General features: G+C 47.2%; 1 protein-coding gene across 5 annotated transcripts in view; it reads left to right on the top strand.

Moving 5' to 3' along the window:
- Positions 1-8,522: 8,522 nt before the first annotated feature.
- The window catches only part of SLAIN2 (SLAIN motif family member 2), a 63,243-nt gene continuing 52,862 nt past the window's right edge, over positions 8,523-18,903 (top strand). For 3 of the 5 annotated variants that reach the window (XM_037897829.2, XM_037897827.2, XM_037897826.2), the window contains exon 1: positions 8,528-9,073. In XM_037897829.2, the coding sequence (XP_037753757.1) occupies positions 8,709-9,073 (365 nt within the window). In that variant the 5' untranslated portion in view covers positions 8,528-8,708. Of the gene's footprint in view, positions 9,074-18,903 lie in introns of all 5 variants that reach the window. The other 2 variants (XM_037897828.2, XM_037897830.2) reach the window with 1 other exon arrangement.

The raw sequence follows: 18,903 nt of genomic DNA, 5'->3' as shown, positions 1-18,903 counted from the left end.
GGTATGACCCAGAAGAACACTTATGGGAACCAGCTAGTAACATCCATACTACCAATCTGATACATGAGTTTCACTGATCCCATCCTGACAAGCCCGGTCTGAAGATGCCTGGGAGGTGTTCTTGAGGGGAAAGTAGTGTGAGGTAAGCCCTTAGCCAGAGCCTGCGATAACTCATCCTTCAGGTGTGCTGCAGCAGCCAATCCATGAACAAGGACTGGGTCATATGACCCAGTCACAGCTACTTATTCCTACAGGAAGAGCAGCGAGCCAATCTGTGCAGCATCACCATTCAGCTCCCTCTGCTTTGTGGTGTTACAGACTGCCCCAGGCTTCTAGCCTCCCCCTGTCCCTGACCCAGGCTTCCAGCCTGCTCTCACCAGTTGGCCTTACACCAGCATCCACCTGCACCTCCCTGAGCTGGCTCTGCCCTGGTCTCGGTGAGTCACCCAGTGATACCCTGACATGCATTACTCAGATTAGGACACTCAGCTGTAGTTTTGAAGACGAGAGAACACTAGTAACCATTTATAATGATTCCATAGTGCAGTATTTAGTTACAATTATTATTGTATTTATAATTTGTTGACTGTTTTTCACATTAAAAAGAATGGTCACTGTATCAAATGAAAATTAAGGTCTGTGCTGTACACCTACCCTCCTCATATACCCTTATTATTCATACATGTATTATTGATGTTTCAAATTTTAAATACATGTATTTCATGTATTAGAATTCTTCTGCCTTCATTCTGTATACCCCAAATAATGCAAACTCTTACTGATTTGGGGTGGTGAGGGAGGGATGAAGTGTCGATATTTCAAAATGCTCAGCAGTGATAATGTCATCAGGCTGATTCTTAAAAGGTATGGTCTTGAGATATAGATTCCACATAAAAAAACCCAACACACTTGTATGGACCCTAAACCAATGTTGACCAGAGTGGCTGAAGGACTAAGGGGTAACTGGGTATAATTCTATCCCCTGTGTTATACAAAAATTACTACATGACCGCAGGAGGGGGGAGCCAAAGCTTGAGCCCCATCACCCTGGGCCAGGGGGGCCAAAGCTGAAGCCCAAAGGCTTCAGCCCCAAGAAGGGGGCTGTAACCTGAGCCCCGCCACCCAGGGCTGAAGTCGAAGCCTGAGCCCCACTGCCCAGGGCTAAAGCCCCCAGACTTTGGCCCCTGGCGGTGGGGCTCGGGCTTTGGCTTGGCCCTGGGTAGTGGGGCTTGGGTTTGGGCTTTGGCCCCGGGCAGTAGGGCTTGAGTTTCGGCTTTGGCCCTGGGCCCCAGCAAGTCTAACACCAGACCTTGTTACCCCATTATAACAGGGTTGCAACCCACTTTGGGGTCCTGACCCACAGTTTGAGAACCCTTGGACTAGATAATCTAATGGTCCCTTCTGGACTTAAAAACTGAGTCTATTAAAGCAGTGATTTTCAACTTTTCCAGACTACTGTACCCCTTTCAGGAGTCAGATTTGTCTTATGCACCTCCAAGTTTCATCTCACTTAAAAACTAATTGCATACAAAATCAGACATAAAAATACAAAAGTGTCACAGCACACTATTACTGAAAAGTTGTTTACTTTCTCATTTTGTCTGTATGAAATTTTAGTTTGTACTGACTTTGCTAATCTTTTTTATGTAGATGTTTTTTATGTACATGTATCCCTGGTTGAGAACTGTATTAAAGTATCCAATGAGAGGGGCTGCTCAGTTGGTGTCACCAAAGGTATAGTTTGACCTGCACAAACATTATTATTGATGATGATGTGCAAGAATGGAAGAACTCATTTTGGCTCCCAGATTCCAAGCTGAGTTTGCAGAGCTGATAGTTAGCAAAACTATATTTTTTACTTGTAAACAGAACTTTTTATCTGGGAGTCATGAAGAGAAAATAAACATGACACCTTACTTTGCCATTTTTTAGAGAGTTACTTTTTAGAGTAGAATTGCACTTCAAATTCTTTAAAATATGTAGGAGAGGTAGTGATAAAGGCATGTGTGAGATCTATAATCAGCTGCCCAATCTTTAACTGGTTGCCCAAGTATACCATCCCTACTCAGCCATAAAGATAACCATAGGTATACCAAATATAAAAAGGGAGCATGTGATCCCTGTGTTTCAAGACAACAGTGCATAGAGTTTAATTTACATTTGATTGAAAACAGCCTTTCTTGCTGTATCAAATTACATCATTCCAAGTGACTGTTAAGAGGCTCCGTTCAAGGGTGGGAAAGAGTGTTAGGGACAAACCCAGATCTGTTCTCCATGGCTGTGGTGGGTCCATTTGTGGAACTGGGTGCTGGATGTGGGGGAACTACAGCCAGGGACAAACGGTGGGGATTGGAGGATTCACACAATGGTGGATCCTCTTGCCAATGCTTCTCAGTTGGGTGCTGCCTGAGTGCACCATATAGGCAACATCAGCCATTGGACAAGTAGACTGCAGAATAGTTACAGAGCTGCTATGTAGTCTGGGATGGGGGAAGACATTTTGCTCTTGGGCCTCTCCTCTCTGTGTAATATGCGTGAAATAGCAGGTGGCTTTGCAGCACTGAGATTCCCTAACTGCGGTGGGACGATAGATGGAATGAATATCCCAATTTTGGCCGTGGACCATCTTATGATGGAGTACATCAATAGGAAGGGGGCACTTCTCTATGGTATTGCAGGTGCTTGTGGATCACCAGTAGTATAGCAGGGGCTATGAAAATGATACAAGGAAATATGTCCTTACCACCAGGGTCATTTCACTGATATCAACACAGGGTGATCAGGAAAGGTACATGATGCTGTGACATTTCATTCCATATTCTTTATAAAAATATGCTTATGATATGAATATGACATAACTGAGATGTACTTTATGCAAGATGGGTCTTGTAAGATATTGGAAAGGTTATAATTTACTGAATGTGATTATCCAATTTGTATGCCTGTGTCAAGGTTCCTCCCCCACTCTGAACTCTAGGGTACAGATGTGGGGACCTGCATGAAAACCTCCTAAGCTTACTTTCACCAGCTTAGGTTAAAACTTCCACAAGAAACAAATTAATTTTATCCTTTGACCCTGGATCTCCACTGCCACCACCAAACTCTAACTGGGTTTACTGGGAAACGTAGTTTGGACACGTCTTTCCCCCCAAAATCCTCCCACCCCTTGCACTCCACTTCCTGGGGAAGGTTTGGTAAAAATCCTCACCAATTTGCATAGGTGACCACAGACCCAAACCCTTGGATCTGAGAACAATGAAAAAGCATTCAGTTTTCTTACAAGAAGACTTTTAATAGCAGTAAAGGAATCATCTCTGTAAAATCAGGATGGTAGATACCTTACAGGGTAATTAGATTCAAAACATAGAGAATCCCTCTAAGCAAAACCTTAAGTTACAAAAAAGACACACAGACAGGAATAGTCATTCTATTCAGCACAGTTCTTTTCTCAGCCATTTAAAGAAATCATAATCTAACACATACCTAGCTAGATTACTTACTAAAAGTTCTAAGACTCCATTCCTGTTCTATCTCCGGCAAAAGCAGCATACAGACAGACACAGACCCTTTGTTTCTCTCCCTCCTCCCAGCTTTTGAAAGTATCTTGTCTCCTCATTGGTCATTTTGGTCAGGTGCCAGCGAGGTTACCTTTAGCTTCTTAACCCTTTACAGGTGAGAGGATTTTTCCTCTGGCCAGGAGGGATTTTAAAGGGGTTTACCCTTCCCTTTATATTTATGACAGCCTGTATCATTTCTGTATCTGAAGTTAGAAATATTGACTATGTATCTGTATCTCAGCTATGCTACTTTGGGTGATGCCCACTGCTACCACTTCAGGTACAACAATGGAAAAGCCAGACAGGGCTGATGGCCCATCAGTGAGGACAATGGACTGTGAAAAAGTTGTGTGGATGCTCCATGCTGCCACTGACTCATGGATGCTGTGACTCATGGATGCTACAGAGTCAGGTGGTCTTGTCACCTGATACTAAACATTACCTGGGACTTCTTGTAACTGGATGGGAACGGAGGTCAAGTTTGGGAAACAAAGGATTCCTGCCTTATGGAAATCCTATTTAAGGGTGGGGAGGAAGGCAAACAGGACTCCTCCTCCTCTCCATGGCCTGTCTGCCCAAGAAGAAAGACTGCTAAAGCCACCTGAAGGGAAGGCAAGGGGGGGGAGTCCAGACTGAGACAGGGGTCCAGTCTGAAAAGAAATATAACTGGAACTCTGAACCACAGAAACTTTGCAACCTGCCTAAAATAACGTTTAGGGTAAGAAATTACATTTTGTAACCTTTCTTAAGTATTTTGAGCTTAGCTTGCGTACTTTGTTTGATTTGCTCAGTAATTTGCTTTGTTCTGTCTGTTATCTCTTATATTCACTTAAAATTCACCTTTTGTAGTTAATTAACGTATTTCTTGTTTATAATAAAACCCAATTTATGCAATTTCTAACTGAGGGGGCAAGAAATTGTGCATATCTCCCTCCACATTGAGGGAGAGGGCAAATTTCATAAAACGTTTGGGTTTGTACCCCTTAAAGGGAGTAGGCACCAGAGTGTTGGGTCAAGCCCCTAAGGCTGAATCTTTTCAGAGCGGATCTCTGTCTCTCTGTGCAGCTGGGTGTGGCTCTGCCTGTGTGCTTGGCTGTAAGAGGCTTTTGAGCCTAATCCAGCAAGGCCAGGTAAAGGGGTGACCCAGGCTGGCAGAATAGGCTGACTCAGGTAAACGCCAGCACATTAGGTGACACCCCAAAGGGCCCAAACCCATCACAGACACATGCATCTTCAGGAACACTGGCCTGTACAGAAAGCTGCAAATAGGGACTCTCTCTCCAGACTAGAAGATTCTAATGTGGGATGTTGAAATGCCCATACTGATCCTGAGAGACCCAGTGTACCCCTTACTCCCATGGCTCATGAAGTCTTACATGGGAAACCTAGACAGCAGGAAGGAACACTTCAACAACAGGCTGAGCAGGTGCGGAATGACCACTGAATGTGCGTTTGGCAGATTAAAAGCTCACTGGCGCTGTCTTTATGGCAGATTAGACCTAAATGAGGAAAATATTCCCCGGGTCATAGCAGCCTGCTGTGCACTGCATGATATTTGTGAGGCTAAGGGTGAAAAGCTTCCCCAGGTGCAGCATGGAGGTGGATTGCCTGGTGGCTAATTTTGAGCAGTCTGATACAAGGGATATTAGAGGGGCACAATGGGGGGCTATCGAATCAGGAAGGTTTGAGGCACCATTTTGACAATGAGTACCAGTTATGTGTCTTTTTATAAAGCATTCTGCCATGCTTTGTTAACTTGCCGCCTTGCATGAAAATTTTTATGACTGCTTTCTGACCGTGAGTTGTAGTCTGCAAATGTGCCAATTGCCACTGCGTATTAATTCCAGCAGCAACCACCACGTGTAGGAGATAAAGATTGATGATCTTTCACCTGGTATTTTTTCATTAAATAGCAACAAACACAAAAAAAATGCTTGGTTGAAAGGGAGATAATACTGAAGGGCGCTCTCCTGACTTCAGCTATCATTTGGAAGGTGCGATCAGGGTCTGCAGCATCTCTGTTTGCTCCTCCATCACTTTTGTCATCTGCTCCTGGACCACTAAAATTCACTCCTGGCTCTCTTTCCTTTCCTGCCTAGCTTTTTTAAAAATTTCATTAGCTACCTCTCTCCAAGACCCATGTTCTTGTTCTGTGGCGACAGAGGATTGGAGCACCTCCCAAAACATGTCCTCCTTGCTTCTCCTCGGCAGCTTCCTTAGCTGGTGGAGGTGCTCTGCTGGTGTGTAGGGAGTTCCCACATCTGCAGAAGCACAAGAAACAATAAACAGAAGCATGATTGTTAGTGCACTCACCGCATCTAATCATAAGAGTAAAATACCCCTCTTTCACACTGTCCTTTGGCATGCATACAGCTCAGCAAATGCTCTAAACATGGTAAATTTGACACAGGGGGAGGGTTTCAAGATGGCGCAAAGGGTCACAGTGGATTTTTTTAAGGGGATTGCTGCAAGCAACTAGGGACAATATTGTAAATTCTGCCACCATTTTCCACAGGTGGGGTCATTGAAGCCAATATCTCATTCCTGAGGGTAAGGTTGAAAGGGTGCATCTCCTGCATGCGTACGGCTTCAAAGCAGGCTCTTACGCTGCTCGCCTGTATGCCACTTTGGTCCCTGCACAAGTGATTGCTGATTGGTGTGGGAAAGTTTCCTACAATGGGGGAAGGAACAAACCAGCTTTGCCAAGGAACTTTCGGCAGAGCATTCATAGATATCAAGGTCAGAAGGGACCACTATGATCATCTAGTCTGACCTCCTGCACAATGCAGGCCACAGAATCTCACCCACCCACTCCTGCGATAAATCTCTCACCTATGTCTGAGCTACTGAAGTCCTCAAATCATGGTTTAAAGACTGATGAGCGAGTACCTCCAGGAAAGTTTCCTAGAGATCTCTCTGGAGGATTCTCATTGTATTAACACAGAGTCCTGGCCCACTGTGTATTGCACAGGGGTATGGGAAGCAGATGCAGACTCAGCTAGTCTTTGTACATTTCTTTCCCTTAACCCAATTCTAGCATATAAAAAGCAAAGGACAGCTCTGCCTCATGTAGAGCAGCATCAACTCAAAATGTTCACTTACCAGAAGTCCCCTTTCCTGCATCATGCGCATCACAGACAGAGCACTAGGACTGGCTCAAACCCTCTACTATTGAGAAGAGATCCTGGCTCATCACAGTAACAGATGAACCAGTTGTCTGTCCCATCTCATCCTCCAACCTACTTCTTCGTCCTTGGGGTTGAGTCCGCTGGCCGCTATCTCCAGCCCTGCTGAAGTAGCCATGGGGCTCTTGGTGATAGGGTTGCCGCCAACGATGGTGTCCAGGTCCTTATAGAAACGGCAGGTCTTCGGCACAGTACCAGAGCAGTGGTTTGACTTCTCTGCCTTCTGGTAGACCTGCCTAGCTCCTTGATCTTGACACAGCACTGATGCATATCCTGTTTGTAGCCCTTATCCATCGCGCCACAAGAAATCTGACCATAGGTATCAAAGTTCCTTCAGCTGGAGTGAAGCAGGGACTGCACAGTCTCCTCTCCCTACAGACCCAGCAGATCTAATAACTCTGGTGTGCTCCGGGCCAGAGAGCTTTTGCTGTGTGGAGCCGCTATGGCCAGCTGGGAAGATGCAATGTTAGCTGTCTACACCAAGCAAACAGAAAGCGGAATTTCAAAAATTGCCAGTCCTTTAAAGAGGGAGGGGCAGATGCCTGTGTACCTGGACGCAGGGCAGCGGAGTTCAAACTGCTGACCAGAGCAGTCAGGATGGGTATTGAGACACCTCCTGTGGGCCATTTACGGCAACATCACCAAGCTGAGTGTCTACATTGATACTTTGTCAATCTAAGTTTACCACAAAATGCTCTATGCCTCTTGTTGAGGTGGTTTTATTGTCAGCAAAACAGGAGAGTTTTGTTCTAAATAAAGAGGAAAGATGGTTTAGGTAGTAGAGCTTCGGGATGGGACGAGGCAGCATTTCCCAAAGCACTGGAAGGGAACCATTGTGCCAGAGTACACGTCTGGATGATGGGATGATGCTACTCACTGATACCCAATGGTGAGTGTGGTTTACCAGATGGGGGACAGGGAAGCAATGTGTGGTAAAGGGAACATTCAGCCTTTGGGTGTGGAACTGAGTTACACAGACTACTGCCAAAGTTACCTCCACCTAGTAAAAAGAAAAGGAGGACTTGTGGCACCTTAGAGACTAACACATTTATTGGAGCATAAGCTTTCGTGAGCTACAGCTCACTTTGTCGGATGCACGTATTTTACTTACTCATTTAGATACACCCATCCACTTTTCTTTTTCCTCTTTCTCTTAATAACGATTTGTTTTCTACACAACCTCAGTACTTGGCGGAAGGTGGCAAGTCCTTGTGTGATCCCAACAGTTCTGGGTGGGGGCTGAAGCCCGTCGCGTTTGTTAGTTTTAAAACGGGCCAGTTGCTCTCTGAACTCGACCCTTACTGCCGCCGCCGCCAGCCCCTGGCAGACGGGTCACAGCGGCAGGTAGCAGAGCCGCTGCTCAGGGACGGGATGGGGCACTAACGAGGCGCCGCAGCAGCAGCGGACACTCCGTGGCCCAGGCAACAGGGTGACGTAAGCGCCCCCATCGGCCGGCGGGCGGACGCGGGCTCGGACAGCGGCAGGAACCGAGGCTGATCCGGGCGCCGCTGCCTCGGGATCCCGCCTCCGCTGCCCAAGGCTCCGCAGGCACCTGTCAGCCCCGCTCGGGGGGGCAGCGGGAGCGGCGGCTACGGGCCGGGCCCCTGCTGTGCGCTCAGCCCCTGCCATTGTGCCGCTGCGCTTCCGGGGGCACGAGCCTCTGTCCCGGACCGGGCCGCGTGCGTGACGCCCGGCTGGGGGCGGGGCGCAGGGCAAGATGGCGCCGCTGGCCGGATGTGTGTATCTCCCTCCCACCCTGGGCCGCCGGCGCAGCTGACGAGGCGGCGGCTCCACTCTAGGCCGGGCCCAGCCCCGGCGCAGTCACAGCGGCGCCGCCTCCTCCAGGACCGGCCATGTAGAGGCGGGCCCTGGTTGCTTCCCCCCCATCCCGGAGACGTGACCGGCCCGTGAGGTAGCCAGCCCCGCGCGTGAGCGAGCCGGCGGCCGGGCGGAGGGTCCCGCCGCCATGGAGGACATTAACTCCAACGTGAACGCGGACGCGGAGGTGCGGAAGCTGCAGGAGCTGGTGAAGAAGCTGGAGAAGCAGAACGAGCAGCTCCGCAGCCGCTCCGGGCCCCCCGCCAGCCCCAAGCGCCTCCCCAGCGGCAGCGGCGCCGCCACCCCTTCCCCGCGGGGGGACCTGCCGCTGGGACTGGAGAGCCGCTGCCTTAGCCCCAGGGCCGGGGCCCGCCAGCCGCCCGCCGAGGAGACGCGAGGCGGGCCGGCGGCCGCAGCAGCCGGGGAAGGGGGCAGCTTCCTGGACGAAGTGGAGCCTCTGAGGCCGGACGAGCTGGAGCGCTTGGCCAGCTGCGAGGAGGACGAGACAGGCTGGTGAGCGGGTAGGGGGCGGGCCTGGTCGCTGGGCTATGCCGCCAGGTGCTGGGCATCCGGGGGCCCGGTCTCTCCACCCCCCGGGCACGGGCCAGGGCCTGGAGCGCGCTGTCGGGAACAGCCCTCCCTGGATCCAGCGCTGCTCAGGGGATAAAGTGCGGGGAGCTGAGAGAGGCCATTTGTTTACTAAACAGGGATTAAAGTGGGCGTCGTTCTTCCCCAACGGTTTGAAAGCGGTCTCGTCCTCTGAGGCTGGAGGGGAGAGGCTTACTTCCTCAGAGTCAGTGACACGTAGGAAACTCTCTGCTGTCAGGGGCAGACTTTAAAACTGCCTGGTGAATCTCAGGTGGGGTTGTACGCCTCTATTTAGCCATGAAAAAAGTGGTTTAAGGGGTTATCCAGGTTCTCAGTGGAGATGAGGACTATTAATGTCTCTGGGTCAGAGTTGGTAAATCAATGTACCTGTCCAGAAACTTACTGCAGTGATCCACTAAGGGTATGTCTACACAGCAAAGAAAAACCAGCATCTGGCTTGTGCCCGCTGACTGGGGCTGTGGGGGTGTTTGACTGCTCCGTAGACTTTCAGGCTCAGGCTGGAGCCTGAGCTGTGGGATCCTCCAACCTCACAGGGTACTAGAGTTCAGCTCCTGCCTGAGCCCAGACGTCCACAAGCAGTGAAACAGCTGCACAGCTGAAGCCCTTCAAGCCCTAGTCAGCTGGAACAGGCAAGCTGTGAGTGTCTAGTTGCTGTGTAGACATACCCAAAATGGGCACACAAGTTCCATCAGTAGTTATGGCAACATTTCAGGAAAGCCAGTTATTTAAATTCCTTGATCTTTGGTATGCCAATCACTTTGATCATGCATCTTTTATCTCATGATGTATTGCCTTGCACATCTTCAGACTTGTTATTAAATGGCAAAAAAAATTAAGAGTTAAGGTTGCATGGTGATAACTTGTGGCCTTCCAGAACATTGAGTTCAGCAAAACTCAGGGGAAAAACAGGAAATACAGAGTTAAGGTAAATGTTCACATAGCCTTAACTCTGCCCCTGGAGCTAGAAGTAGGAAACAGGAATTACCTGCATGCTCTCCAGTTGCTTTCTGTTTTAGGTGTAGCTGTACTGAGTGGTGGAGGCAATAGGTGCAGCAGGTTGTTAGAAATCTGTTTTGATATGAGATCATTAGGGAATTAGTTTGAAGTGTGTCAAAGCGCTGTGATTGTGATATGAAGAGATCTGGGTTTGAATCCCTGCACGAGTGTGATCAAAGGAAAGAGGTGCATTCATATCTTGGGGTTCTAGTTCGCACCATTTCATTACAAATTGTGTAGGCTGTGTCATAGCAGGGCACTACAGTCATCTTCTCATGGGTACTGTCAGTAGTGAAATGGGACATGAAAGCAGTCTGCGGATTTAATGATGGGTAGGGAACTGTATAGGTTTACGCAGTATCCTATGTGGAAGTGAGAGGGAGCTGTAAAAGGATATGAAGTGGCTGTTAAATTTTGTAAGTGTGGTATTCTATTAAGGAAGTAGGCACAGTGTTTGAGTGATGGGGAGGTGCAGGTAATGCAGTGAAAAGGCAGAGTGCGAGAACGTGTAATAAGTGTTTTGGAGCATCACTCACAGGGAACCTAGTTAAAGTTGCATGAGCATTTATGTTAACTCTGTATTTTCTAGTTTTCAGAAGTTTGAGGTTTGCTGAACTCAACATTCTGGAAGGGTATAAGCTCACCAGGCAACCTTAACTCTGTGTTACCAGACTCTTTTTTTGCCATTTCAGTTTAAAAAACTAGAAAATTAAATAAATCTTTGTTAGTAGGAGTTAGTGACCATTTAGGCAATTATAGTTCTCACCAGAGTTTGCAGTTAATATGCTGCTGTAGCTAGGTGGTAATCAAAATACTTAAGTTTTATGTAGTGCTTTTCATCAGTAGATCTCAAAGAACTTCACATCATTATCCCCATTTTACAGGTGGGAAACCAAGGCACAGAGGTGTGGTGACTTACCAGAGGTCACCCAGGAAGCTAGTGGCAGAGCTAGTAATAGTCCCAGTCCAGTGGCCTTTCCGCTAGGCTGCACAGTTGTTACGTGATTACTAAGTGCTCCTCACCCCTCCTATATATTTTGTTATCGAAAGTCATGCTTTGAAATTTTTCCAATGTGTAGTTGGTAACAGGGTCAGTGAGAGAAATCTAATCCATGGTCTGTGTCCCAAAATCTTGACAGTGTTATAACATAGTGGTTGGTTACAGTAATGTCAAGCTTGTGAGAAAAGATTGGTGTCTCTCCCCTCTGGGGTTGGGCCCCGGGGAGGGCGGGACCATGCTGTCTGGAAGGGGCGGGGTTGGAGGGCTAGTCTCCCCAAGCCAGGGGTTTCACCCTCTGCCCATGAAAGGGGATGAATACAGCCTGAAACAATAGCTTGTGATGTGTGCACTGCTCCATTCCTTTTAATGGGGTTTCCCCCACAACCCAGTGTTGTTAGTGTATATGCATCAAGCATGTCTTTTCTCAACTCGTCCCAGTGTCAACAGTGTGTTCTTGATTCTTGCTCTGAGCATGTTTGTTCTAAGTTCCCCACCCAGAGAGGCAGGGGTTTCCCACATCTTGTCTCACATGGTGGGATGCAGAGAGGGGTTCAGACCCCCGTAGCAATACAAGAAATCCAGGATCCCAGCTCACATGAGGGAGAGGGAGAGGGAGGGGGGCTTAGACCTGCCCAGAAAGGCCAGGGGGTTAGAGAAGAGGTGGTTAGATGACCCCTCCCCCCCACCCCCCGAGGTTCTGGCACGTGTATACAGGTAGGGGGAGAGGCTCGGACACTTTAGATCCTCGGACATACACACGTGGGGAGAATGTAGGGCAGACAAGTGACCTGCCCTATTCTCCATCAGTCCCTCTTCCACATGTGCCTTACCTCCCCGATCATCCATCCCCATTTAGTTCCTTCCTTCAGTCCCCCTCTGCATCCTCGAACCCCTCTGCCTGTTTTCCTTCCTTCACCCTCTAAAATGTCCTGCCCCTGCCAGCAAACATTTACATGTCTAATATTTTTTACAAAAATACTTCGATTGCATTCCGCCAAAATTTAAAAAAACAAAATGAAAAACCCCACCAGATTTTAGCAATCTACCTTCTGACCTTTTCCAGACTTTTGCCCAGAGTAGAACTCAAACTGACACTGGTTGGGTGTATAAGGTTAAAAGGTACTGCTTAGCCTGTTGAGCCCATCCAGCTGGTGTGGAACATTGAAGGCTAACAATCCTTTTAACTCCTCTGTCTGCACATGCTCAGTGCAATCCAGTTGGCATACCACCCAGCACTTCAAAAGCTACTGCTCCAAACAGATAAAATCTTTGGCTCATAATTAGTCATTTGATTTCCCCCAGTGGTCTGTTGGATTGCATGCACTCCATCTTGGTAACTCTCAAGTGTTTGAGTTCCAGGTGTGAGGATCTAAGCCCTGCTTTGATCTCTATTTGTGATCAAAAAATTGTTGCCAGAATGTGACTATTAACTTAAACTGTTTTAGGGGGGTTGTTTTTTTGGAGTGGGGGGTGTATTTCAGGAATCCTTTCGTCAAATGGCCTGAAATTTGGATCACTGACCAAACCTGATGCCTCATGAGGCGCCCAAAATTTCAAGGCAGTCTGAGAAACCATATTAATTTTAGAGCTCTTAGAACAGTTGAGCTTTAAACAGAAAGCCATCTTAACCTTAACTTAGCGGAAGTGCCACTCCGGTATAATTCAGAGTGCCGCTTTAAGGACTGTAAGAATTAGACATAGCCTTAGAAATCACACCCCTGTAGAGTCATTATCACACCATGTAGAAAAGTCGTATATTGCACTTTGCCAATCTGTAGTCATTTGGATTAAGGCAGGATCTATTTCTAGTAATTCATGTCCAGTCAGTGAAGTTACCCTTTTGATTAGTGAACTAAGTTACTGCTATACTTGAATCTGATATAGAAGACAAATATTCGGATGTCCTCTCTATAATTATGACATTCCAATTTGTATGGCCTGAGCTCCCTTTGGCACTAGCTTTATGATTTGGAAATTGTCGGAATGAATCATGAGAAGCATGCTGGACAACTTCACTGGGATGTAGAGCCCCAGTTTCCTTAGTGATCAAATGGAATCTGAGACATAATACTGTAAACTAGTACAATACCTGATAGTGCTACCCATTCAGTTGCTAAAATCGAATTGTACTGATTCTCTCAGTTTCTGCATTGTAACCTAATAAACAGCAGTTTGTCTTTTAATCAGATAATATGTGGTACAGTAACGGAACGTGAACTTGCCTTAACATAGAAGTATCTATTTCAGAGGGATTTTTTTTTCAAATTCAGATAATGGCTAATCAAACCATAGCTGTAATAAGGTATGAAGAAGTACTTGTGACAGCTGGTCTTAGAGGGGTACAATAGTTGCTTTCAATATTCCAGATTAAAGAAGTAGTACCACCAAGTAACTATATTACATGCAAGTTTGCAGCTTCTTAACTAAATATTATAACTTTGTTAGGAGTAAAATAAATGTGTGGAGACTGTAGCAAGAATCCTGAGTAAAAGCAAGTTCCTGTTTTTCTCTTTAAGTTCTTGTATTGCACCCCTCATAGTATCTAAATGCATCCGATGTTGATATATCATGAAATTATCAATGTGCTGTCCAGTCCATAATGGAATTTTTAAATAGAATTTTTCCCTATTGCCTTAATTATAGAATTCTTAATATGCATTTCACACTGTTAGGTCAGCTTGCATTGGCGCTCATTTTTTTTTTTTAGTAGATTTAGAGCTTCCTTTCTAGACCAGTAGTTAAGCAGATGATCTCCTTGAGGAGCCCATACCTGTGTTTAAATAAATTCATGGAAACCTTTCACAGCTTTTTCTTTTCATTTCCATGAAAGTAGTTATAATATCTCCTTAGCGAAGAGGTTAAGCCTACAAGAAGCTGTATACTTTTCATTATGGGAAAAATATTGATTTCACCTGCTTTTCTGCAATAATCAGGTAGCTTTTGTGGGGTTCTTCAAACTTTACATTCAAAAGTACTATTGATTTATTAACCTCTACAAAAGACTTCTTAAATATGCAACTCTATTTTTGGTAAACTTTAGCTTCTGCTACAACTTCAATAGACGACGTGACGGGTTGCTTCACAGAAACCCCTTTGGGACTGCCAACCGATGAGCCAAGACTACTTCTGCCCCTGCTTTCCCTGCCAGCTTGGGACTCCAGAGCCTTGCCTGGTTGTGCCAGACACGCTTGGCGGCCACAAACAGAGACCCAGGTCTGAACCATGTCCCACAAACTGCAAGCTTAACTGAAAGCAGCTTAAGAAGTGTTCCTGTCTTAGATGCCCAACTCCCAATGGGGTCCAAACTCCAAATAAATCCGTTTTACCCTGTATAAAGCCTATATGGGGTAAACTCATAAATTGTTCGCCCTCTATAACACTGATAGAAATGCACAGCTGTTCCCCCCTTCCCCCCCCCGGTATTAATGCATACTCTGGGTTAAATAATAAGTAAAAAGTGATTTTATTAAATACAGAAAGTAGGATTTAAGTGGTTCCAAGTAACAACAGACAGAAAAAAGTGAATTACCAAGAAAAATAAAATAAAACTCGCAAGTCTGTGCCTAAAACTAAATACAGATAAAACCTCACCCTCAGATGTTTCAATAAGCTTCCATCACAGACTGGATGCCTTCCCAGTCTGGGCACAATCCTTTCCCCTGGTACAGCCCTTGTTCCAGCTCAGGTAGTAGCTAGGGGATTTCTCATGATTGCAGCCCCCTTTGTTCTGTTCCACTCCCTTATATGGCTTTGGCACAGGGCGGGAATCTTTTGTCTCTCTGCCGTCCCCCCCAGTGGAAAAGCACCAGGTTTAAGATGGATTTCAGTACCCTGTGACATGGTCACATGTCCTGTGAAAATCCAAGCCTTCATTCCTCCCAGCTTGACTCACAGGAAGGCTTGCCTGCAAACAGAGCCATCCACAGTCAATTGTCCTGGTTGATGGGAGCCATCAAGATTCCAAACCACCATTAATGGCCCACACTTTGCATAATTACAGTAGGCCCTCAGTTATTTCATATTTCTAATTTCAGATACAAGAGTGATACATTTATACAAATAGAATGACCACACTCAGTAGGTTATGAGCTTTGTAACGATACCTTACAAGAGACCTTTTGTATGAAGCATATTTAAGTTATATTATATTCACACTCATCAGCATATTTTCATAAAATCATATAGGGTGCAACATCACTGATGTTTCCTAGCTTTTTTTTCTATCAGAACACTTGAGTAAACTGACACTCTTAGATTTATTTCCATAACTAAAATAGAGTTCTGCCTAAAGCATGTTCCCTCCCATAAGTTTTATTTTACTACATAGAACTTGAACTGCCGGTACTTGATCTCCCTGCAGCTTTTGACACTGTTGATTGTGCTCACCTCTTCTAAATCTTGTCCTCAGTTGGCTTTAACAATACAGTCCTCTCTTGATTCTTCTATCTTTCTGGCCTTTTCTTGAATATTTAGTGGATCCTCCTCTTCTCTCCCACTCTTCATGGAAGTTCCTCAGTGCTCCATTTTTGACCCTTTTCTCACTCTACATCAGAGGTGGGCAAACTATGGCCCATGGGCCACATTCGGCCCACGGGCCTGTCTGCCCGGACTTTGAGCTCCTGGCCGCAGAGGCTAGCCCCTGGCCTTTCCCCTGCTGTCCCCCCTTCCCTGGAGCCTCAGCTCACCATGCTGCTTGTGCGCTCTGGGCAGCGGGGCTGCGAGCTCCTGCTGGGCAGTGAGGCTGTGAGAGCCGCTGGCCTGCCCTGGTGCTCTAGACTGCACGGCGGCGTGGCCATAGGCGCCGACTCTGTGGGTGCTCTGGGCCTGGAGCACCCAGGGGAAAAATTAGTGGGTGCTTAGCACCCACTGGCACCAGTCAACTGTTCATGGCCCCATCAGCTGTTCAGTGGGGCTGTCGGGGGGCCGATCAGCAGTTTTATGCAGAGCCAGGAGCCACCGCCGATCAGCTGTTTCCAGCTCTGAGCTGCTGCGCTGATCAGCATGGCCAAAACAGCTCTTTCCGACAGGGCTGTTTAGCTGTTTTTTGGCCAACCAGTGGTGGGGACTCTGCTCCTGGGGCAGAGGCTGAGTGACCCCACCACCACTGGTGCCACCCCGCCTCCTTCTCCTACCTGCTTCTTGTGGGCAGCAAGCTGCTTTCTGTCGCACTGCAGCTGAGCAGCTCCCAGCCTCGCTTCGACCTCTCAGCCAACTAAAGGCAGAAGCAGGAGCAGCTGGTAAGTGTATTTCAAAGCAGGTCTTGGGGTGAAGGTGGCTGGGGGGGCAGGGCCTTGAAACCCCTTCCCAGGTGGCTGTACTGAGAGCTGGCTGCTGGTGGCCAGCTGAGAGGTGGCTGTCTACGTGGTGGGAGTGGGGGGGAGCACCGGCTGTCACCCAGCTCTCTGCATCTGGCAGGGGGCTCAGTCAGAGGTGTCTCCAAAAGTATCCCCCAGACCCCCGCAGCACAGAGAGACTGAGAGTACCAGCCCCCGCCAGGCAGCTGGACCGGGATGGGCATGGGGGGGATGGATGTCTCCGGGGCTGCTGTGGGGTTCGGTGCCCCCCTGCTTGCCCTCCCTGCCCGGGCAGAGATGCCTGCCTCTTGGAGACAGTGGCCATGTCTGTGCAGTGCACTTGGTCCCCCTCCCTGGCATCTGGGTGACTGCCTCTTACGGGGGTGCGGGGGTTATCATTATACACTTTAATGATATATGTATTTTGACAGAATAGTGGGTTTCAGCAAATCATAACATTTCCCATGATACCTTACATGGCATGCTTTGTATGAAATATAGAGAATATATACAAATGATTAATATGGGGCAGAGCACAGCACGCCACTCCCCTGAGGTATAGAGCAGTGGCTCTCAAACTTTTTTAATGGTGACCCCTTTTACATAGCAGACCTCTAGGTGTGACACCCCCCCCCCCATATAAATTAAAAACACTTTTTATATATTTAACACCATTGCTGTTAAATGCTGGAGGCAAAGCGAGGTTTGGGGTGGAGGTTGACAGCTCTCGACCCCCCATGTAATAACCTCGCGACCCCTGAGGGGTCCCAACCCCCAGTTTGAGAACTCCTGGTATAGAGTATCACAGCTAGAAACTCCAAGGCTTGGGACTTTTAAAAGGAGACTGGACAAAACATGCAGTAAGGATCAGCCCTGCATTGGCAGGGAGATGGACTGAGCCAGGATGATCACCGAGGGCTTTTTCCCCTGTAACTTATATAATTCTGTCCCACTCTCCTGGGAGTACAAATTCTGGTACTAAAGACCTGGTGCCTGGATCCCATATTGCCTTGCACTGGGATTTGGAATTAGTGCTCTGACATGCAACTCCTACTGGGCCAGTGTAGAGCCTGCTGTTAGTACAGCTATTTGCAGTGTTTACAGTATTTGCAGTATTCCTGTGTTTAGCTGAACCCTTGGACTCAGTCCCTGAGTGTATCCCCACTAAACTGAGAGGTAAACTGATGCTACTATCTTGCTGTGTGGATCCCAGTGTGCTTGTACTGTGAATTTTTGGCATGCACACATGGCTATATTTATCTCATTGGGCTGGTAGTGCTACTTCCTTGGTGTAATGACGACATTATGCTAAGATGAATCCTGAAAATAGTGCCCTGGTGTGATGGTCACTCTGTGCTGTTATGGGAATCCTGCATTTTTGTATGCTGTGTTGTTGTAGCCCTGTTCCCAGGAGATTAGAGAGATAAGGTGAGTGAGGTAATTTCTTTTATTGGAGCAACTTTTGTTGGTGAGAGAGAGAGACAAGCTTTGGAGCTTTCAGAGCTCTTCCTGAAGAAGAGTTCTATCAAAGCTCAAAAGCTTGTCTCTCTCACCAACAGAAGCTGGTCCAATAAAAGATATTACCTCACCCACCTTTTTTCTCTAATGTGAAAAGCCTCCCTCCAAAACTGGCAGAGGTGCTTGGAGAAGGTGGCAGAGAGGAGAGAGCGGTGGGCAGCTGGGGGAAGGGGCGGAGTGGGGGTGGGGCCTCGGGAGGGCACCCACCGGCAAAACCAAAAGTCAGCACCTATGGGCGTGGCTACCTCCGGCTGTGTCATAAATATAAAGGGAAGGGTAAACACCTTTAAAATCCCTCCTGGCCAGAGGAAAAACCCTTTCACCTGTAAAGGGTTAAGAAGCTAGGATAACCTCGCTGGCACCTGACCAAAATGACCAATGAGGAGACAAGATACTTTCAAAAGCTGGAGGGAAGGAGAAACAAAGTCTCTCTCTCTCTCTCTCTCTGTCTGGGTGGGTGATGCTTTTGCCGGGAACAGAACAGGAATGGAGTCTTAGAACTTAGTAAGTAATCTAGCTAGATATGCGTTAGATTCTGTTTTGTTTAAATGGCTGATAAAATAAGCTGTGCTGAATGGAATGTATATTCCTGTTCTTGTGTCTTTTTGTAACTTAAGGTTTTGCCTAGAGGGATTCTCTGTGTTTTGAATCTGATTACCCTGTAAGGTATTTACCATCCTGATTTTACAGAGGTGATTCTTTTACTTTTTCTTCTATTAAAATTCTTCCTTTAAGAATCTGATTGGTTTTTCATTGTTCTTAAGATCCAAGGGTTTGGCTCTGTGTTCACCAATGCAAATTGGTGAGGATTTTTATCAAGCCTTCCCCAGGAAAGGGGGTGTAGGATTTGGGAGGATTTTGGGGGGAAAGACGTTTCCAAGCGGGTTCTTTCCCGGTTATATATCTGTTAGATGTTTGGTGGTGGC

Source organism: Chelonia mydas, chromosome 4, assembly GCF_015237465.2.
Source record: "Chelonia mydas isolate rCheMyd1 chromosome 4, rCheMyd1.pri.v2, whole genome shotgun sequence".
NCBI lineage: Eukaryota > Metazoa > Chordata > Testudines > Cheloniidae > Chelonia > Chelonia mydas.
The sequence above is the reverse complement of the archived record's forward strand: the minus strand, read 5'-3'. Positions and strand labels throughout refer to the sequence as shown.